This window comes from Antrostomus carolinensis, unplaced genomic scaffold, assembly GCF_000700745.2.
Source record: "Antrostomus carolinensis isolate BGI_N321 unplaced genomic scaffold, ASM70074v2 scaffold5229, whole genome shotgun sequence".
In the NCBI taxonomy this organism is placed as follows: domain Eukaryota; kingdom Metazoa; phylum Chordata; class Aves; order Caprimulgiformes; family Caprimulgidae; genus Antrostomus; species Antrostomus carolinensis.
Window position 1 is genome coordinate 4,476 of NW_010336373.1, and position 21,645 is coordinate 26,120.

A 21,645-nucleotide genomic window follows, 5' to 3' on the forward strand; every position below is an offset into this window, starting at 1 on the left:
GTTGGATTGGATGATCTTAGAGGTCTTTTAAAACCTTAGTGAGTCTGTGATCTGATCAGCTGGTTGATCATTCCCATCAAAAGCAAGACATCTATCCACTACAGTAGCAAGAAGCAGAGGCTGCAGGGAGTACTGGTAAAGTTTCTATCCTGTTCTACTTCCTCCACACAGATATTCCCCCTTTCTCTCCTTCCACCTCCCTTTTACAACACTTATAGCACCCCTGACGGGGCCTGTAAGAAAGAGGGAGTAAAGGCTGTGCCATGCCATGTAACCTTTGCTGAACAGGCAGACTGGGTCAGACTCGTAAGCAAACCCACAAGGCCTCCTGGTTGCAGAGACACATGCCTCCAAACACTGTGAGCAACATCACCACCACCAGCAGAAATTGAACCTATGCCTTTCAAGATTCCCAACATATGCCTTTAAAAACGGTCATTTGAGATGCAAGCAGAAAGCAGATGCATTTCTGGTGCATCCAGATCACCCATCCATCTACATGTTTCACATCCACATTCACCAATCTAGAATATTCTGCTGGGCCCTGGGTTCCATCATCTGAGTAAACCAAAATGGAGATAGGAAAAGAGAGAGCAGGTGCCAGTTTTTCTCTTATTTACATTAACAAGAATCCAGGGCTTGACATATCTGCAGTGCTGATGGAGGAGAGCCCACGAAAAAGTTTCAAAGGGCACCAAAGAATGCAAGGTAAAACCTGGTATAGGAGGACAATCAGCCCCCATGAGTTTCCATATGTAAGTGAGGCATGGGACAAGCCAGGAGGACTTGTCTGTGATGAGAAGGAAGGAGTGATGGCAAACCAAGTAGAGCTGGCCTGCTCTTTTCCCAAGCGCTCTCCACCCTGAGCGACTCTGGGCTCCATGCTGTTGACAGGCTGACTCTACTTACAGTGAAGGCTTGAGTCCTGCTTCCTGAGCAAAGAAAAGGACCAAAAATGAGGCTGGAATGAAAAAAAGTTTTAAAGGAGAAGGTGTAAGGGAAAGGGGATGTGCACCATACTCTCTCTGTCATCCCACTCCCTGGGGCCTGGAGGGGTCTTACATTTTACACTTGCCAGCTCCTCTGCAGGAAGTAATTTTTCTAGTCTGTTGACTCTCTTGCCAGGGCTTCAGAAGATGAAATCTTTATTATCATGAAGGCTTAAAAGGGAGGAATACTGTTAATTCCATTTTCAAGGTCATACTTTGAAAGTTATTAATTTCTTTCTTCCAGGGCTTTACACTCTACTCTGAGGCTTTAGGGATTAGCAGCTTCTACTTACTAAGGTTAATTTGGGGCTTTTTTCTCACTACTTTCCTGTGTCCCCCGCTTCCCCTTTGAGAAGAAGACATGATTTTTCACTCCCCATTCTCAATGTTGAAACTATTTTGTTCATTACCTGCTTGTATCCCATTCTCACTACCAGTTTTGCTCCTGTAATTAAAACTTGACTGTGACTGCAGTGGCAATAGGCTGGCTTTTCTAGAGGTGGAAGTACCACTGTGTAAACTAGGGAGGATGCCCTCCAGCAACTCTCCAACAAGATTAAGGAAATGTCTCTGGTGTCTATCAATCTCAGCACATGATTTAATGTATTTCAGAATTTTCTCATGCTTTTTTAGCACTGAACAGTTCTTCCCCGTGTTTTGGAGCTCATTCATGGTGTACTAAGTACTCATCTGTCATACCTCATGTCTTAGTGAAGATTCATTCTGTAATGCAGTGCACCCATCCTTCCCCGAGGTCTAGAGAACATCCCTGAAATTGTATTTCTCAGTGTCTTTCTGAGAAAGTTGTGGTGTTTAAGAGCTGGCTGCTTACATCATTTATCCTGGAGCTGGTTAACAATACTCCTAGTCTAGAACTGATCTGTTATCCTGACCAGCAAGGCTGGTGGTGGCTAGAAGACCACCTATGTTGCAAAGTTACGCAGATCTTTCATGACCAGATCTGTCCTGTAGATATCAAAAAGTTCCAAGGTTTTCTCACAGCTGAAAAATAGTTCTCCCCCACTTTCCATTCCCCCAGCAGCTGGAGGAGATTTGGCAAACTACTGCTACGAAATCAGTTATTTAAAACTGCTTTGTCTTCAAACCATTCATTGAAGTCTCTCATCCTACAAGCAAAACATCTAAAAAATACAGACTTTTTCAGGGCCCGTCACAGGGAAGATAAGCTTTTTCTGCTTTTCACTTTCCTGGGGCACAGCAATCCCTTCCCTGCTCACCTCTCAAGCACACGTGTATGGCACAGCAGACCAAAGGTGACACCAGCACACAGTCTCTTGTCTCAATAGGTAACAAACAGCATAGCCCCTCTCACCCAGAGCACATACAGCCCTAGGAAGCAGGTTTGCTAATTGCCGACTCTGGAACCTCCTGAAAAATTTTTACAGCATTTTTACCAGCCTATACCCACTTCATCCTTGCTATGGTTTTCCACAAGCTTTGCTGGATATTTGGCATGAGAAAGATTTGAGTGGCTGTGAGTGGGAATTAAGAGAGAGGAACACTACGAGGGTGACTGGAAAGGAAACTGGAGCAGAAGGAGAACTAAACTGGGGTGGAGCATGACCAGCATGCTTGAGGTTGCTCTGGTACTGAAATCCAGTTGTATTGCTGCCTCTGCCCTTCCTATCCTTTTCCTCTAGTACCTCCAGCACAGTGTCCCCCCACCTGTCCTTGAGATCTTCTTAGGGCCACCACTCCTTTCTGGGGTCTCCCTTGCAGTGAACTTAGAGGAAACGAACCCTTGTCCCCATCCCTTCTTGCCCAGCAGTGGAACAAACCAGAAGGAGGTTTCAGCTAATCTTTGTCAAGAGCTGCTTGTGAACAACAACAAGTATGGGACACGTATCACGAGAAAACTATAAACAAGCCTGTGTGCTTCGTGGCATTTCAGTGAATTAGAGATTTCACAGAGGTCAAGCTGGGCCCACAGACACAGTATGTCTCTAAAGCGTGTGGTCTAAGTAAATATTGTGTCACCTGTAGTTCTTATCCAAGTATGGATGTGTGTATGCGTGTGCAATTCCAGAGTGAGAATCCTGGTCACCTTAATGCCCTAACAGTCTAAGCATGGCTTTAATGCGTGGCCCAGGCATGGGGAAAGCTGGAGCAGAAAGCCCTAGTGGTTTCCCACAGCCCATTCACAGACCAGTAATTAAAAAAGGGAAAGTTACTACAGCTTACAGAGGCAGCTGAGATGGCCTTCAGCTGGTTGAGTAAAAATGGAAAAGATGCCTGCAGCCACTTCGGTTCATCCTTTAGATGTTCTAGGGTGTCTGGAAATTGCTCAGTGACTGTGGGATGTGCCTCCAAGCACGGGGTGTGTGCGCACAGTGCACAAGGTGACCTGTTTCAGGAGTGTCCTCCTCCATCAGTGAGCATGCATGTCTGTAACACCTACCACAGAGGCTGCCTGGCCAGACCGCACTGAAGCTGTGCTGGATACAGCACGTCCTTCTCCATGGCCTGTTGCACCCCTTGCTCCTGCCCATGCACTCATTCTCCAGATGCAGAGGGACATGCAGGTGGTGGTTGGGAAAGGGCCAAGCGCATTTCTCCTTTGCTCCCCTTGCCACCAGACCTCTCCTTTTGCAGGGGAGCTCTGCTGACAGACCTCCTTGCCCACGGGAACTGAGGCCTGCCAGGAGCACTCAGCTTTTTCTGCAAGCCTGATTTCTTTGGAATGGTTGACTTTTTTTCCCTGTGCACCCCACTCCCTCCCAAATCCCACACCTCCCGTCTCCCGGTTGTTTTTGTTTTTAGAGAGAGCGCTTAGACAGCTGTATTAATCATGCAAGCCCAGCCATGTGTAATGTGCTTTATCAACAGCAGAGCAGACACTGAATGGCAACCGGTTCACCAGCGGGCCCGGTGCAATGCCTGGGCTGGGAAGATAAACCTGCTGCTTCCCAAACCGACTTACCGTCATGGGTTAGTGAATGGAGAGACTGTTCACTTGGGACTGTAACCAGAGGGGAGACCAATTTGTTAGGCAAGTTCTTGAGTGCTTTTACACTGGAAATGGAAGGGGAAGGAGGAGGATGAAGGTGGGAATTACTCTGGTCATTTTCTCTCAGGGATGGAAGGAATTTTTTTGCATGCATAAGGATTACATCAAGACAACAGTGGCTGTTCTTCATCCTCCTCCTCGCTGCCCTCCCCACTTTGGTCCCAATCAGACTGGCTGGCAGCTCCACACGAGAAGTAAGGAGATCGAGAGGGAGAGAGCAAGGATTTAGGCACAGTGGATATAAGTTGCCTTCATCGTCTCTAAGGAGGAAGGTTCAGTTGATGGCTTCAGAAACTCCTCTAACACAGAGATGGTATCAGGCCATGAGTATCCTCTGGGCTGAGAATATCTGTCTCAGGAGGGTTATAGCCGGCCTGAGCTCTGCTCTGCAGGGCAATCTGTCCACACTACACCACTGACACTATCAGTGTCCCTGCCGGACAACTGATTTTCCACAGCAGTTGCTCTTCCATGGGTTTGTTTCTAATCTCTGTAGTGCAGTTGTGTGGTTTTCCCCCTCCCCACTGGTTTCATCCAACCTTCACTCTCCCATCTGACTGCTGTGCCCCAACCTCTGTTTTGCATGCAAAGCCACACCTGTGACGAAACAGACCTTGAAATGCCTTCCCTATCCCCGTGCAAGGCCCCAGCTCAGAGGAATATCCTCCAGGGGCTTCCAGTCTTAGTTCCTACCCTCTCCTGCTGCTCTTCCTCACTTGCTGGATTCTCTACAGCATTACTACTGGAAAGGGTTATGCAAATATATGCAACCAAGGGTTCATTTTGGAATAAATCAATCTAAATTAAAATTAATGAACAAAAAGTACAGAAACTGATCAAGCAATAAAGACATTTCTCTCTCTCTTTCCCCCTGTGTCTCTATTTTTTCTTCAAGAAAGCTGGTTTCTTTATGCTTTTTTTGGGAAGAAGCAGGCTGGGTTTTCTTTTTTTTTTAAGCAATCTCAGCAAACAGAAACTGTCTGTTGCTATCCAGAAAAATCCACCAAGCAATACTAGTAGCTGTAGTAGAAATAATTCTTGGCATTTCTCTTTTCCCTAAGTTGCTGTTTCCAGCTATATATCTACTACCCCTTTTGGAAGACACCATCGTCACCTCTCACTTTGATTTTATTTCACTTTTAACCACATGGTCAAAATAAGATACAATGCAACCCCTTGCCTGGTACTTATGAAATAGCAAGAAACAAGTAATATGATGTTGGCCTTCTGCCTTCACTCTGTCTTGTTGCCCCTGTTCCCTCGGTCTGAAAGCCATGCAGGCTTGGCATCCAGTGTGGTCCCAGCCTTCAGTGCCTGCAGACCTGGCAGGGATGGACACTGACCCCGAGCAGCCAGAGAAGTTTGGCCTGCCCAAGCATCCTTCTGCACTCACCAAATGGAGAATGAGCTCTTTGGAAAATCTGTCTGGATTTTCCAGTTGTTGGTGGGAAGCAAGGAATGCTGTGAGTTGTGCTTCCTGCCCAGGGTCATGGGCGTTATCAAGTGCTGATGCCCAAGGCTCAAACAGCTTTCAGGGAAAAGAGAGGCATGCTCCAAGTAGTCAGGCACACATCACTGCAGAGTGATGAGCACAGTGGAACTATGGCCCCTGAATGACTGAGTATTTATAGAAATACCAGACATACACATGGCTCCAACATGCCCTCCTGTGCTTGGTCCCTGTGGCCATTATTTTTCTCTGCTGGTAGTTTGTACGTCAGGGTCACGATAGGACAAGACTGGCTATGGTGTGGTTTCCCCAGCTCTGCCAACTAGTTTGTCTCAAAGGCTTCAAAGGCTTGGGGTTTGTACTGACCCTTTCTTGCAGCCCAGCTGAGAAAGCACCTACTGGCCCTAGTGAAGAGGACTCCAGAGATGGACGGGTTCTTCAGATGGCCACACTGTACTGGGAGGGCTGGTTTCTATGGACTGCTCCCACACCACTGCCTAGTCAGCATACCCCCATAACATGTTAGCCCTTTACAGTCTGTACTCTCTGATGCATCCCCCCATGCTTCTCTCCTTAGCTTTGAAATATTCAGATGTTCATCCTTTGGCCAAAGCAGACCATTGCTGGCATGAGAGCTGCCTGCTCAGCAGGACTGACAGGGCCATGCAATAAAGAAAGCAAAAGGGGAGCAGGGACGGGTGGAGGAGACCACTGCAACAGAAGAGCTCTCTGCTCCACAGCTAGGACCTCCATAGGGAGGGAAGAGAATTTAGAGCCTATGAGAAAGAATGATGCTCTCTGTTTCCCACTCTGGTCATCAGACCCAAATGAACATCTCTTTTCTCCCTTCCCCCAGCTCCCACCCACCTGATGAAGGCATTAGTGACAATACAGGTATCACAGCTACACAGGCTACAGCTAAACGGAGACTAGCTACAATCTACAGTCAGACAGGGTCATTCTCCGATCAGTGCTCACTTTGGCAGAAAGACAGGACTGCTCATTCTCCTTTTCCCTCCCCCTCCTCCAATTACTAACATATTATTCCTATAAATCTTTTGCCACCCTGTTGATGGCCATGGCTGGACTTTGCTCAGGCCCCAAGGACTGTCACTCTTGATGCCCCGCAGGCAGTTCTGGACGTGCTGCTCTCTAGGAAACACGGCATCTCCCATGCAGAGCTCCCAGGGCATTCAAGCTAACCATGCCAAGAAAGCCCCTGGTTGGTTAATCTGTGGTAAGTCCTCATCACAAGAAGACTCAAAGGTCTTGAAGCTCATCAGTCTGGCTAAGCCATTCTGATCTGGACACTAGGAGCTAATCACGGAGGAGGGAGTCTAGGTTCGAAGGGCTGAGGGCAAGGGACAACGGAGGACAGAGATGGAGTCCTGATGGTCTATCACTTGTGACAGACCCCTTTGAGGTTCAACAATGACCTCACTTGCCCTGTAGTTGGCAGATGTGGTGTGGAATGAGCAAATTCTCCTTTTCCAGAATAAAATTATTTTGAAAAGCCACCTGATGATGCAGTAAGGCCTCCTTTGTGACGACAAGGTCTTGTGTTATCCCATTATAATGTAATGTTACAATGCAGACCAGAAGATGCAATGATGTGGCATCATCCCAGAAGATATTTCAGGGCATTTGGAGTGCCCAGCTGCAAAATCAGGAGGACTGGAAAATTCACCAGGGACAATTGTGTTGAGAGATGAATCAGCTGGGCTCCGCCAGCCTTTTAGGAAACTTGCTTTATCAATTTCAAGTCCCATGTGTTTAGTTGAATGGGCTTCTTCTGAGTCTCCAGCCCACGAGAAAGCAAGATGTTTTCATAGCAGCTAACTAATGATAGCAATGCTCAGCATGATTACAGTGCTCTCCATCTCAAAACACCTTCCTTTTAAATTAATGCTCCAAACCCCACAAGGCAGGGAAGTGTTACTGAGGCTTATGAGAAATGGAATTTGAGGAAGAATGAGGGAGGAGGCTGTGATTCTGGTCACTGAGAAGAGGCTTATTTGAGAGCTGAGGACTCCATCTCAGAACATCAACTCATAGACAGAAAAAGGTCTAACAAGAAAATTTTACGCCTAAGGTTTCTTTGAAGGTGAACACCAGAGTAAAAGCAAATGTTGAGATAAGCTCCAATATCTGTGCTGAATGCCCACACTGGAGAAGCTGGTAGGGGCTTCAGAGAACAAATGAATTTCAGAGTATTTAAACTCTATTTCCCCCCTGCAAAATCATCTTTGCCTGTCCTGAGTCACTGGAGATATCCCAGCATTTGGCACCACAAATTCCTGGAGACTCCTCACAGAAGTGATGTCACACCAGGATGTCCTTCCAGATGATCTCAGGAGACTGGGGAGTAGTAAAAGGAAAAAAAAAAAGCAACTTCAAAGACAGAGGGGGAAGTGTTTTAAAGGACTGACTAAAGCAGTGCAGGATGGCCTTGGTGGCTTGATTAGGAAGGGTATTTGGTATGGAAATCCTGGCCTTGCTCACTTGCAGTTTTTGCTTTATCTTTTAGCTTAATGGGCTACTAATTCAAACCCAGCTGTAAACAGAGCTGGCTATGAAAAGAATTAACACTGCCTGCCTGCCTGTGGAATTTAAGGATATATAATAAAAATAATCATAAAAACAAAGAGCCCTGGGTTTTCCATCAGACAAAAATATTTGTCATTGAAAAGTCTGCTTAAAAAAAAAAGAATACCCAAAATGGGAAAACTCCTCAAAACCTTACATCCTAAACAGCCTCAGCAACTTTAATTTGATATCCAAGCACAAGTTTCATTTGCTATACACACGATAATGGTGTTTAATTGGATTTATTTTTCCACACTAGGTTCCCAATGGCCTACTTTACTCCTTTTCTCAGCTCCTTGAATGTTATTTACAAATCACTCTCTGGGATTTAATTTTAATGGTAGCTTGACTTCTCTCTCTCCCCACCCCCCTTCCTTTTTTTGCAGGTACTTTTCTTTAATTGTATTTGTGGATTTGCCTTTTAAATAGGCAATTGTGACTACATCCTGAGCCTGAGTAAGTTGCCAAGAGCAGAGCTTGATTCGAAAACGGCAGAGCAGTTAAAGGGAGCTGGTGTAACACCCACCATTTATTGTTCTTTTCATGGGAGTACCTGCAGGTGCTTTACTTGGGTAGGTGCCCTTTTGTAAAACAACATGTGTTGGTAATAACACTCTACCTCAAAGCTCTGCACAGACATTAACTATTTAGGCCTCTGAACATCCCAGGAGTTGAGTGCATCTTCATCCTATGGCAGTAAAACAAAAATACTAAGGAGCCCTAGGCCAAGATATTTTTAAGTGAACACAGGGACTGGCTGCCTTATTGATGATTTAGTTTCATACACTGCTTCCAAATGCTGTAGCCTGCTTTCTGGAAATGCCCTTTCTGGAAATGTGCTTTTTCAGAATCTCAAAGTCACATAGAACCCCATGTCTTGTGTAGACGTCGGGGCCACTGTGCCTGGATTTGAGGCATCACTGGGCAGTACAGAGACAGGAAAAATACTCAGACCCTGTTTTGCCTTCATACCTTCTCCCCTTGGAATAAAGCAGACAGTAACACCTCACCATGCACCTCTTTTCATGCCCTCTGCCTCAAACACTGCACTATGTGACTGGCAGACTTGAGGATGGGTGACAGAAGAAGGAGAAAACAAAGTGATTCACTGTGAATAGTTTGCACAAGTAGAGTGAAAAAAAACCCCCAACAACCTCCTGGCAGAGGACAATTTTTAGCTTCTCACCTGTCCCAAAATTTTAGTTCTCCTAACGCTTTTGATCCAAATCAGAACAGGTGGGCAAAAACAGCTTAGGGCTGGAATATATATTAGGAGTAGATCTCCAGACCAATTGAACTTCACTGGACACTGTCCAGACCTGGTTGAGGACACAATGTCATGGCTCAAACTGCTGTTTAGTTGATTGGTTTTCTAAAAAGAGAAGGAGGAAGGGGAAGGATGAAGAAGGTGAGCAGGAGGGACCAAACGACATGTAGATGAGAAAGGAAATCCCTTACTTTCCTGCATTTCTGAACTGTTTTGCCCATCCCTAGCTCTGAGCATTTTTCAGGATGATGGAGAATGACCCAGCTAAAGAGCTACTTCAACACAGAACATATACTGACCTGGAAAAGGATTGGGGAGTGTGGGTAAAACTCGTTCTAAGGGGGGAAAAAAAACAATGAGCAACATGCAGGAGAAAAGGACAAGCCACTTTTCACACCAAGCAAGCAGCAGATACAAACCTGATGGAGTTGTCCATCCCCAAATTAGATGAACTACGGTAGGTTTCATATACAGAGCATTTTGCTAGTAACACACCTAATACACATCAACACCCCTTGGGACTGGGAATCAGAGAGAAGTCATTTGAAAAACTAAACAAATAATATCCACACAGCAAGAGGGATTAAGCACCTGCAGTGAAGGTAATTGGAGTTGATGGGCCACATCTCCCCTCTGACTTTCAAGACCATTCATGTCATCACACTACAGCTCCTCTTAGCTACACCTCTGTCAGGAAGCTAGTCTTGGCAGAGAGATGAGTTGTGCAAGTTCTCCATGGGTAGCTGCTGCCTCCCCAGAACCTTTTCCACAATGAAATCCATTGTGGAATTGCAAGTGACAGGTCCCCCGAGGATCTGAGCATGGGAGCAGTCACCCTGGCAAATCCTCAAGGGCACTCTGTGCCTGTTGAGCCTTTGTCTTCCAAAGGGAACAGAGTTTTTTGCAGACTCATCAACCTCTAGTTGCAGGCAGAGTCTGCTGTTTTGGTTATGGGGTTTTTACAGTGTGTCCTCATTACACATCACAGCAGGACTGTGTTAGACGTCACTGCTGGCTTCACGCTTTGCTTCTTCCACACAAGGATCTCAAAGAGTTGCACAGATACTGAGGGAAACTGGTGTCAAGAGACCTCAGTCTGAGGCTAACAGTAGTGTTAATTCCATTTTGCACATTGCGCAGTTGATGCACAGAGCGAGGAAGCAATTTGCCCAAGGTCAAACGCTGAACTGTTGGCAGAGCCAGCAGCAGAACCAAGAATACAAGCTGACTCTGATGACTGGGTCTCCCTTCATTACCTTCAGAGCTTGCTGGATGCCTCCAACTGACTGAGACAAGTTCCTACTCAGGAACTGATCTGCAGATAGATGTTAAGCTGTAGAGATATGCCACTACACAACAGCTGATAGGTCTGGGGCAAGGAGTTGTCTCCTGGCTACCTGTGAGGACAGTGCTAAGATCAATGCTGATGGACACAGAGCTCAGCAGGATACATCAGTTATACACTATTATTCTCTGATCAACCCAGGCCCAGCTATTTGGAGGCCAACCCTCTTTACACAGCACCCTTGGTGCAAGGAGCTGGTTCCTGACTTACTGGAGCCCACGAGGATGTAGCAGGTCAGGTCCATCCCTGTGACACCAGCAGATCTCCTGCCCTCATGGTGGTAAAGGAGCTGTTTGAATCCACAGCAGGCACAGGGGAGATTGTCTCTTGTGTAGAAAATAAACAGCTAGCCTGGGTCTCTGTGTTTATGTAGCAACAGGGGACTATTGTTCTGTGAAAGCAGGCTGTTGTGCTGACATGACTTTCTTGTTATTTAGTTTGGTTAAATAACTCAGCTCCCCTTTACCTTCCTCCTGCACAGCAGGCTGCAGACTGCACAGCATAAGCAGTTAAAGCAAAGCACTACGGTCTCATTATCATGCTGCTTTCTATTCAAGACTCTACCTCTGTTCTCGCTGCTGCTGCCTTTATTGCTCCACCCCAGCTCATTAGTGGTGCCTCAGCCTTGCCCCATCTGGCTGTCACCCTAAACACTTTCCTCCTCTACTGAGTCTCCCCATCATTGACAGCCCCTGGGAAAACAGAGGGTTTGCACCATGAGCCACTAAGAGAGATGTCAGCCACAGTTACACTCCAAACCCTAGCAGCAACCACCATAAGCAAATGCTCAGGTGCAACAAAGAGTGGGCAGAGAATTAGGAGAAGATGTGTAAGTGTGTGCACACAGTCAGCACTTATGCCCGGCACTAACAAATAATGACAAGTTAGAGGTGAATGTGCCTCTTGCTGGGATCAAAACTGCTGGACTGAGAGGATAACTCTACCTGAAGCCTCTTGAGGAGGCAGGGGTGGGATCCTGACTGATGCTGCTTCTAAATGGTACGGGCTTTGCGGGCTGTTGCTTCACCTCTGTGTTTCCTTGCACCCTGAAGGGTGCAGTAGATGCATCAGGGGACCTGCTGAGGTGGCCATCTCCTATAATTGAGACAATTTAGACAGCAGGACTGATATGGGGCATCCTAACCTAAGAAGTTAGCTCATGTTAGTATTGTTTATGTTAGCCTCAATCAGTTAATAATGAAAGGATGCTGTGTTGTTTGAAGTTGTTTGAAGTCCCTGTTCTCTGGGCCTTGACCAGAGAGAACATATGGGAGTGGCCGTATATAGGATGAGTTATTCTCAAGTAACAAGTGATTGGACAAGAGGAAATCGCCTCAGGTTGCACCAGGGGAGGTTTAGATTGGATATTAGGAAAAAATTCTTTACTGAAAGGATTGTCAAGCACTGGAACAGGCTGCCCAGGGAAGTGGTTGAGTCACCATCCCTGGAGGTATTTAAAAGATGAGTAGATGTGGTGCTTAGGGACATGGTTTAGTGGGCATGGTGGTGTTGGCTTGATGATCTTAGAAGTTTTTTTCCAACCTTAATAATTCTATGATTATGTGACAACCTGGCCAAATAACTATCCCACCGGACAGCCTGGCAACAAAACTTATTTTTAGGGTGTCCTGAAGCAAACTGCCTTCATTATAATACTAAAAATCACACCCATAGGTTAAGAAGACCCTTGCCCAGGTGAAGACCCTTCCCCTGAGCATGCACAGAAGTACTTACAATGATGTAACTGATATGTAAATTACTTACCAATCAAGAATAGGCAGAAGGTATTAATATGATAATGATGTTGTAAAATGTGTCTAAAAGAAGTGATGAAATTTGCTATAGGTGTGCTTGGTTTGTGGATGATTCCACCTAGTACCCTGTGCACAATAAACACAGTATCTCTCCCGAGCGTGTGAGATTGGTTAATTGCACACCAGGCACAACTCCACTTCTCGGACAACAGGACTGCACAAGGATGTGTGGCAGGCACTGCCCAGGTGTCTCCTCCTTTATCCTCTGGGACGGGCTAGCTCTGCGGGAGGCAGGACATAACTCATTTGGAAGAGCTTTCATTTATCTTCTCTGCCTTGCCAGAATGCACCAGGTGCTGCACCTGCTTCTGTGTGCTTCTGGGGGGTGTGTGTGTGCTTGCCCATACATCACACAGGTGCGTATGTATGTATACATACTCAGGTGCAGGTAAACCTGTGTATCTATATGCTTGTATAGCAGATCTGTCTCTGGGATATATATTTGCACATATTTACACTTCTGTGTAGCATGGGTTAAGATACAAATTGTGACTCTTACTCATAGTACTTTTCATAGCACTCTGTTAGCTGAGTGGAATGACAAGAAAACACATTCCCTCCTTCCTAATATTCTTAGGTAAAAAAACCCAAACAAAACCCTTTCCCTTCACTTGTGGCATTACATTTCACCTCTGTCGCTCTGCGATGGCAGCCCTGGCTTGGCCTCTGTCGGGTAATTTTCACAGAGATCTGTGTTACTGCCCCTTTCCCAAGTCTCACAGTATTTTGTGCTTGGGGATTACAAACCCTGTTCCTAGGCTCTGCGGAGCTGAATCAGCCTCCTGGCTCACTAACACTGCAAAACATGGTCCTGCCTCCTGACTCCTCATATCCACAAATGTGGGATATGGCTTCCCCTCTTGCATGGGCTCTGGTGCTTGTTGAGCCCTTCCATGAACTAATTCAAGTCAGTAGAACAAAATAAAACGCTTGGGGGTGTTTTGGGGGGTGGGCAGTAAAGCTCCTTACTTTTCCACTGGTTTAACAGATTGAACTGGCTCAGTGCATTGTCTAGAATAAGGGAAACAACAAAAGCATGTGGCAGAGAGCAGGGTGAACAAAAGCAGTGGGGAGGAAGGGATGGCAGCAAGCTATTAGATCAGTTGTACCATCCAACAGTAATGGAGTACCCTCTCTGCAATCATATTCCATATTGTTGTTGGAGAGAGGTTCCTGGGTAAGACAGACCTTTGGTATGGTCATTTTTATGTTGTTGTAAACTCAAGTCTCCAGGAGTGAGGGGTACAGATGTCTCTACCTACAGCAGACAATCCTGCTGCTACATCCTTTAAGGAAGATCTCTCACTATCTATTCACACAGCTCAAGGGAGCTGCTTTTGTATTTTAATGCATGTCCTGTCTATGGCATTGACATCTAAGGCACTCAGTCTCTCTAAGAGTGTTTCAATGCTGGCTGAGATTTCCTGGAATGGTAGTCACCCATTTTTCTCTATTGCTAAACTGTTCTTTCACATCATTTTGCTGGCTCCCCTTGTGCCCTCCACCTCAGGCAAAGCTGCCAGTACCTCATTATTAACTCTCTGGTTGTTTCTTCACTCCTGGCTGCCATTCTTTTTTTGTGCTGCAATGGGACACTGAGGAAACATCGCTGTATCTGCCTCCCTAGTGGGATGTTGCCCTACAGTGAGCTTGTTCTCTATTTAAAAAAGAAATAAAATGTCTGATTCTTGGGATGAAAACACTTCCAATTATTTGAGTATCTGCTGTACCTTGCAAAACTTGGCACTGCTTTATTTTTCTGCCTGGGCGTGTGGCTGGGAGTGTGCATCACCTGTTATATCAGCTACTCTGTGATCACTACAGCATTTTTTTCATCTGGGCTTGTAGTTTTTTTCTGCTGCTTTCTTTATGAGACTGGACTCCCCTCACTCATTTCCTCCCTGAATTCTTAACTTTAGACAGCTGTAGTCTACCTGAATTTATTTTTTCCCTCTCTCTTTCTTTCTTCCACACTAACTAGAAGGAGAACAGAGATTTCTTGAAACAATATAAAGCAATTACACACTGAAGAAACAGGGATTAACTAAGCATCAAAAATAAGAGTTATAAACAGTCCACTGAAAATCATCAAATCTCTCTCAGCTCCTGCACCTCCATTCTTCTGGCTCTTGTGATGTTCTCTACTTTTTCCCAGCAAAAACAGGTCTTGGATTTGGAACAAAATCCAACAAATTGAAAGAAGGAAAGTTTTCTTTCAAAAGGAGGCTAAAATAGGACCCTCGATGTTGTAAGTAATTTTCAGTAGTTGCCACATGTCCTCCTGGAATAGTTAACGGCAACTTTGTGAGATGTCCCTGGGTCTCTTACAGGTTCTGCCACTTATTTTATGACCATGAGTAAACCACTTCTTCACTCTGTACCTTAGTTTCCTATTGCATAATGGTGCTAATAACACTCAGCCATTTCTAAATAACTTGTGATGTTAAAATATTAATTGCTAGCAAACCCTTTGAGATCCTTTGAGGTGAAGTTCTGAAGTCATGCAAAATGCTTTTCTAGCAAAACCACCCCCCCAGCTAAAATCACGAGTGCATACATACATTATTGAATTTCATCTTATATTTTGTTTCAGCAATGCATTTCAGCTCATCTGTGTAACAGGAACCAACAGAGAGGGCCAAATTTAGAATTCAGCCACAAATAATGGATTCTAAACTTAGCATTATATTAATATCAGCAAGAACAAATCTGGAGTATTTGAAAATTGTGTTCCAGATTGCTGCCTGAGGATTTTATTTGAATCTTATGACAGTCACAAGACCAGGGTGAAAAGATTTTCAAAGTAGGAAATTCGCTTTGTGTGCTGCAATGCTACAGGAAATCAAATATATGTTCTTTTATGATAATATCCGTTCTTTAGAAAAAAAAAATTTCTACAGAATACACCCAAATTTTGCAAAAATTCAAAATACTACGAAATAAATGCAGAGGTGGTAAACAAAGAATGCCAGTGGATTTATCCTTTTGCACTAAATCTGTTAAAAAATAACCAAACCAAAACATTGTTTTTCTGATGGTTTGATTAATCTGACCACACACAGCAGAAATCAGACTAAACTGCCCCCCATATTAAGACTGCTTTACACAGCTTATCTTTTTTCCTGTTTAAAAGGACATGCAGGACATGGCCTCAGTATTTTAAATCAATTTGGGACCGTCAGAGCAATACAGCCCTAAGTGACTTTTGTGTCTGTGTGTCCATTCATATGAGTGGATCATTCTGCTGCAGTCTATTTTTGGTGGCAATAACAACGTGTGGTCCAAGTCAAGCCCAAGTTTTGAGCCTGGAATCAGGAACTGTGTTTTGAATATGTCACAGTTTGTATGTGTGTGGGGGTGGTAGGTGAGGGGTAGGGGTTCTATTTAGGGTCAGGTTTGAATCAGTTGCAAAATTCAGAACCAGCAGGTAGCTGCTCTGGGGTTTGGTCTAATGCCAACTTGTCTGTTTACACTTACTACGACAAACTCAGTAATTGAAAGGTGGCAGAATGAGATCCAAGGAATTTTATTCCATATTTCATCTGCCGATTACCTTTTCCCCCATGTTCCCTATGGTATGTCCCTTTAAATCATTCTGTCTTTTTCCACTTCTTTCCCTTCCATTTTCAAACTCATTTCTCTTTTTCTTGACTCTCTCTTGTTCTCCTCAGGCTCGGTAGCTAGTTCTCTCCATCTCTCTGAATTACTTGTCATTTCTCAGCTCTCACAGACTCTCCAAGCCCTGGCCTTCTGTCTCCTTATTAAAAGGGCTGTCATTCTAAAGGGTTTTCTGTTCCCAGCTTTAAAACAAACATGTTTTTATTGTTTTAACAAAATCTGAGTTCAGCAAAGAAAGTCCATCAAAGGGCTTGACTGCAAACCCTTTAATTTGGCTGTGTTTGTGTTTCACAGCAAATATGAACATGTTCTGAAGCAGAGCACTGGCTAAAGGCTTGGGGTGGGGGTGGAAGGGGTGATGCTTTCCTGAGTTTTGGTCACCATGTGCTTCCTACACATCCTGGTCTTTGTGGGAGCGATCTGGACCTCCCTTCACCCTCTGCCATACTTACTGTAAAGGTATAGGCTGGCATTTGTGACCCCCAGCTTGTTGGCAGCCACGCAGGTGTAGTTCCCGTAGTGTTCCTCAGTGACGTTGGCCACCATCAGCAGAGACTGGGTCCCCGTGCTCTTTATCTCCAGACCATTGGCGCTGTTTATCCTGGGAAGACAGGAGAAGGGGTATAGTGCAATGGCAGTTGTATATTGGGAAGGAAATCACTGCGCAGCAGGCAGTCAACCAAAGTTATTCAGCCCAGCTGACAGGTGAGGATGGAGGGAGACAGGAAGGAGAGGTGAAGAAAGAGACTAAAGAAGGCACTGATGGAAAGCAGGAAGAGGGAATGAAAGGAAGCAGGAGCGCAGTGGGGTGAAATGCCACCGGTAAAGCAGTGGAGAAGCGAGAAAAGCTGAGGAAAAGGAAGGAAGCCTTCACCCAGCACCAACTAACTTGGAAATGAACACGCCATAGCCAGCTGAGGGCTGGTCTGTACTTGAACAAAAGGTTTTATAGTGAAAAGCACCAATTAATGTGCTCCAGTGTGTATATAAACCAAAGCTGAGTCACCCCTGGGCTTGTGCACATGGATCAGGTTAAAAACTAGGATGATAATAATACAACCTGCCTAATGCCAGGTAAATGTTCAGGTAAAAGGGGCAGATCCCTTTTCTCTTCTCATTTTCTTTCATGTGAAAATCTGAGTGGCTCAGGTCACACAAATGGGGGAATCTTACACCTCAGCAGCTCCTTCCCCTAGATGAAGGCACCTAGAGTGGCATTACCTACTTGTAGACTAACGCTGACTAGTTTTTTGTTGGTATCATGGACTATTTAATGCATGAACATCATTAGGAAGAAAACACTATTGGCATCTTAATTGTGTATTGGCCCATAACTGACTAAAAGGCAAGAGCTCGATCCTCTGCACTTCCTTCAGAATCCCCAGTGCAGAGAGGGATTGCTTCCTCCAGCCCTGACCATGCTGGTTCTGCTGAGTCTGATGGGACTTACACGGTTTAAGAAGAGTAATTTATTTGAGGAGAAGAGTTGAGGACAATAGATGATTCTCTAAGGATCCTCTATTGACTTGACTGAAAAGGAGAGAAGGGAAGAGGTGAATTAAAGGTCTTACCTGGTATCATCTCTGTACCACTCAAAATCAGGCGTGGGCACTGCTGACGCCTCACACCGGAGTAAGGCTTGTCGTCCCGTGGCCGCTTCATTGCTCTTGGACTCTGTGATGGTGGGAGGGTCTGCAGGAAGGAAACACATGGTCACTTCACACACTTCCAGGTGGAACAGAACAGTGAAACTATATCAGGTCTGGCTTCCTCATGCAAACCATTTGGGCTGGTGGAAGCCCATGGCTGATGCTTGCTGTGCTCCCCCCTGCTCCTCCAGAGAATACCTGCTCTTTGAACTCTCCCTAATACACCACGTTAGCATCGCTCCTTACGCGTGCTTCTTTTCAGCAACACTGAATAAAGTTCTGTCATAAATGCACAGGCATACACAGGCAGAGTTATGGTTAATGATGGACCTCTGTAATTTATGAATATTTACCTGTGGATCTCTAGATCACATGGGCTCATCAGAGGGAAGAAGATGAGAGAAAGATTTCATCAAGGGTAAAGGAAGACAGCAAAAGGAAAACAAATAAAGTAGGAATTTAGCGCTAGCATGACAATTATTTCCCATACAACCTCTGTGTCTAATTTCAAAACTATACTAAGAAAGGAAAGGACTGAGGCAACATGTATAAGACAAAAATACATTCACAGCTTAAAAGGGAATAGCTTTAGCAGAAGCTGTGGGTGCAAATTTGAGAGCCAGACCACTTGTTGAGACACTTCCCTTAGGTGCCTAAGGTTACAAGTTCTGCCCAAACCTTCCTGGACATCATGCTTTGTCAGAGGCTCCATGAGGACTTGCTCGTGATTGCTGTGTGTGAAGCTTGCCCTCAGCCCAGCACGGTGCTCCCAGCCCTGCTTACTTTGAAGCCTGAGAGTTGTGCCATGTGCAAAGAAAACTTGGGTTACATATCGGTGCGCTCTGCTGGAGGTAGGTCTCAGTGCTGGGTAGGGTAGGCACTGGCATCTTCAATCCCAGACACATGTGCAAAATGTGAAATGATAAGCTTTACATGTTAAAAGGCAGAATTATTTCCACCTGGATGCTGAGAGGGATCAGGGAATAAGTGCCTTGTCTCTCATCACTAATACTTGCACACCCTGAGATTACAGGGCTGCAACTCAAGACAGCTACTTTGCTCAGACGCGAGTTACCATAAAGCACACTCTGTGTGTACAGCTCTGCTGTCTGTATCCATCCCAGCAACGAAAGGCCAAAAAAAGAATCAAAATGGATTATGTCAGTCAAAGAAAAAAAATAATTCTGCCTGGAAAATGTATGGAAAGAAGTTTGTTTGTGAACATATTAGCCATCTCAATGTGATCCCTTTCCCGACCTTAATCGGGATTTTATGCAGGGCTTTAGGGATATTGCAGTGCGCCCTCTAACATCATAAATATTAATAAGTGTACATAAATAGGATCCTACACTCAAAGGCTGTGGGTTCATGTAAATATTTTAATTTGGAAAGGAGGAGGGGTAATAAAAGGATAGTGAAGGTGATTTTTTAAGCCTCCTTCTTGGATTTTTTTTTGGTTGAAGCAGTATATCTTCTTGCCATCTGCAGTGAGACAAACCTTTTCTATTTCACTGAATCCAGCAGATGAGGTAAGTCACAAAATGAACAAGCACCTTTCTATGGGCCTAGAAAATGACCCCATCGGGCACATGCTGCCTGGGCTGCTGCCAGGGAGCCCAGCCCCTTGCTCTGAGCAGACCCTGCTTGGCTTTTTGAAGGACAGACGGGTGGACAGGCCATACCTCAGTGGCCACAGCTTTTGTTAAGGTACTGGTGGTCCCTGTCTGCCTGCTCTGCCAAGGGCACTCTGCTGCATTGCTCTCCCAGGAGAAGGGGCAGGCGGTGGCCCTGGCCAAACCAGCCTATCATATATGGAAAGCGGCCTCTCTGTGTTTAGCTGGTTGCTGCTGGGAAGCCAGGAGTGGGTTCCCTTTAGCTATTCTCCTCTCACTCTTCCCCAGGTCTCAGTTTTGCTGTCTGGGATGTGCAAGGGCCATTCGTTACTCGAGAAGCCTGAAGGTGGTAGTGTGAGACCAAAGCAAATCGAGGATGCTCGCTCCTGCAGTCCCGTGCTCTGCAGCTCAGGGGATGGTAAGAGATGGCCAGGAAGCTCCTGAGGTTGGGCAGGTCTCATTTTTCAAACTTACTGTAGTTTTCCCTCCTTCTGCTGCTTGCAGTGCAGTTTAAGGAAGCAAGATAAGAAAAGATGTATGCAAATGTCTAGCTTTCATTCTCCAAACAGGACTGATTTTTTTTCCTGTGCACGGCCCTTACGACCCCTTAGATTTTTTTCCCTTTATTTCAAAATAAAAGACCCACCCTGAAGGAATTTTTAAGTTGCTTACACTACAAATTAGGCCACATAATAATATTACAATACTATAACACATTATATTTTCATATATATTAAAATATTTATGTTTGGAACAGGTTGCCCAGAGAAGCTGTGGATGCCCCCTCCCTGGAAATGTTCAAGGCCAGGTTGGATGAGGCTTTGAGTAACCTGGGCTAGTGGAAGGTGTCCCTGCTGATGGCAGCGGGGGGTGGAACTAGGTGAGCTTTGAGGTCCCTTCCAACCCAGACCATTCTGTGATTCTGTGATTCTATGATATTCCAACAGTAAAAATGTTTAAGGTCTTAGTGCAACATGGTTATTATGAGTCGAAACTAAGTGAAAATCAAACATTCTGACTTGATGCAAACAATCTGTTTCAACCATGTTAAAAGCATCGTCGAAATTATGTTTCACAGAAATATTTGAAAATATTAATTGGTTCTCATGAAACGTCTCGGGTTTATAAACTCAGCTGTTTTTGACAGGAAAAAACCCTCAACAGTTTTAGTGCAGAAAATCTGCTACTACAGTTTCACATTAATGCCAAATTTGGCCCATGAAGCAACTGCTTATGAAACCACTGCCACCCAATTACTAAGGGAATGATAAAAAACTCTGCCAATTCTGAAGATGCTGCAGGGAGCCTATAACCTTGACTTGTAAGCAAGACCTGATGTGATGGCCCAAAGGAAAAGAAAGAGACAAAGAGCAAGAATGGTATTAAAAGGTGATAAAATCACCCGTGGTGGCATATTAGATTGCCATGGGCTGAAATACTTGCTGCCAGCAGCTCTCTGCCCTAACCCACTCCTCCAGAGTGCTACCTGTGAATCAAGGCCATGCATATGCACTGTGAAATGTGTCTGTAACCATCTCCAATTTCAGTTTAAGTTAATATTCTGATGTGTAAACTGAAGGTCAGGAGAGGATATACCTCCCATTCATCCATCCCTGCTGCAGAGGTATTAGCCTCCAAGCAAGGAAATAGAGCAGGTAGATGGGGATATTCACTTTAAATCACTCCAGTGCCAAATATCAGCCATACGAATACAGAAGTGGACATAAACACATATAGGATTATAAGAGTAACAGCAGTCTGAGATATCTTGTGCCCCTGTGAGAGGAGCATGCCAGCAGAGGAAAGGGACATCTGTCCAAGCACATATGGACAGTGGGATCCATGCCTCACTCCTACAGGTGTAAGCCACATAGCTAACTGTGCCCCTTGGTGTTTGTAGGTGGATTGCTGTATCCTTTGGTCAAGCCCCTTTCTGTATTGCATTGGTGCACCGAGGATCTCTTAGAGAGGGCTTTATGCTAATGACCTGAACCCAGCACAGAAGTCAAGTTTCTGCACCCTCTCATTAACACATGCCTCTAGCGCAGGTGCCCCCAGGCCCCTGGGCTGTGATTCCCATGCAGGCACTGCTGAGATGGCTGGGTGCAGGCAGGTGTGTTTGCTCTGAGCCGGCTGAACCCTTCCTTATCTCTCCTTGTTGCCTTGCTGAAGCTTCTCTTCACGCTACTGTTCTCCTGAATACCAATGAGTGAAAAAAAGGCACCACCAGCACTTCTGGGGGAGAGACAGGGGCAACTCACAGCTCCTCTCTCTTTCCATACCCCC

At 45.2% G+C, this 21,645-nt stretch overlaps 1 protein-coding gene across 1 annotated transcript in view; it reads right to left on the minus strand.

The window, feature by feature from the left end:
- Positions 1-9,619: 9,619 nt before the first annotated feature.
- LOC104530282 (limbic system associated membrane protein) overlaps positions 9,620-21,645 on the minus strand; it is a gene marked incomplete at its 3' end in the record, with an annotated part of 300,699 nt that continues 288,673 nt past the window's right edge. The window contains exons 5-7 of the mRNA XM_010174824.1: positions 17,669-17,789; positions 16,550-16,698; positions 9,620-9,655 (exon numbers count right to left, since the gene is read on the minus strand). Coding sequence (XP_010173126.1) covers positions 9,620-9,655; positions 16,550-16,698; positions 17,669-17,789 — 306 coding nt within the window. The remainder of the gene's footprint in view (positions 9,656-16,549; positions 16,699-17,668; positions 17,790-21,645) is intronic.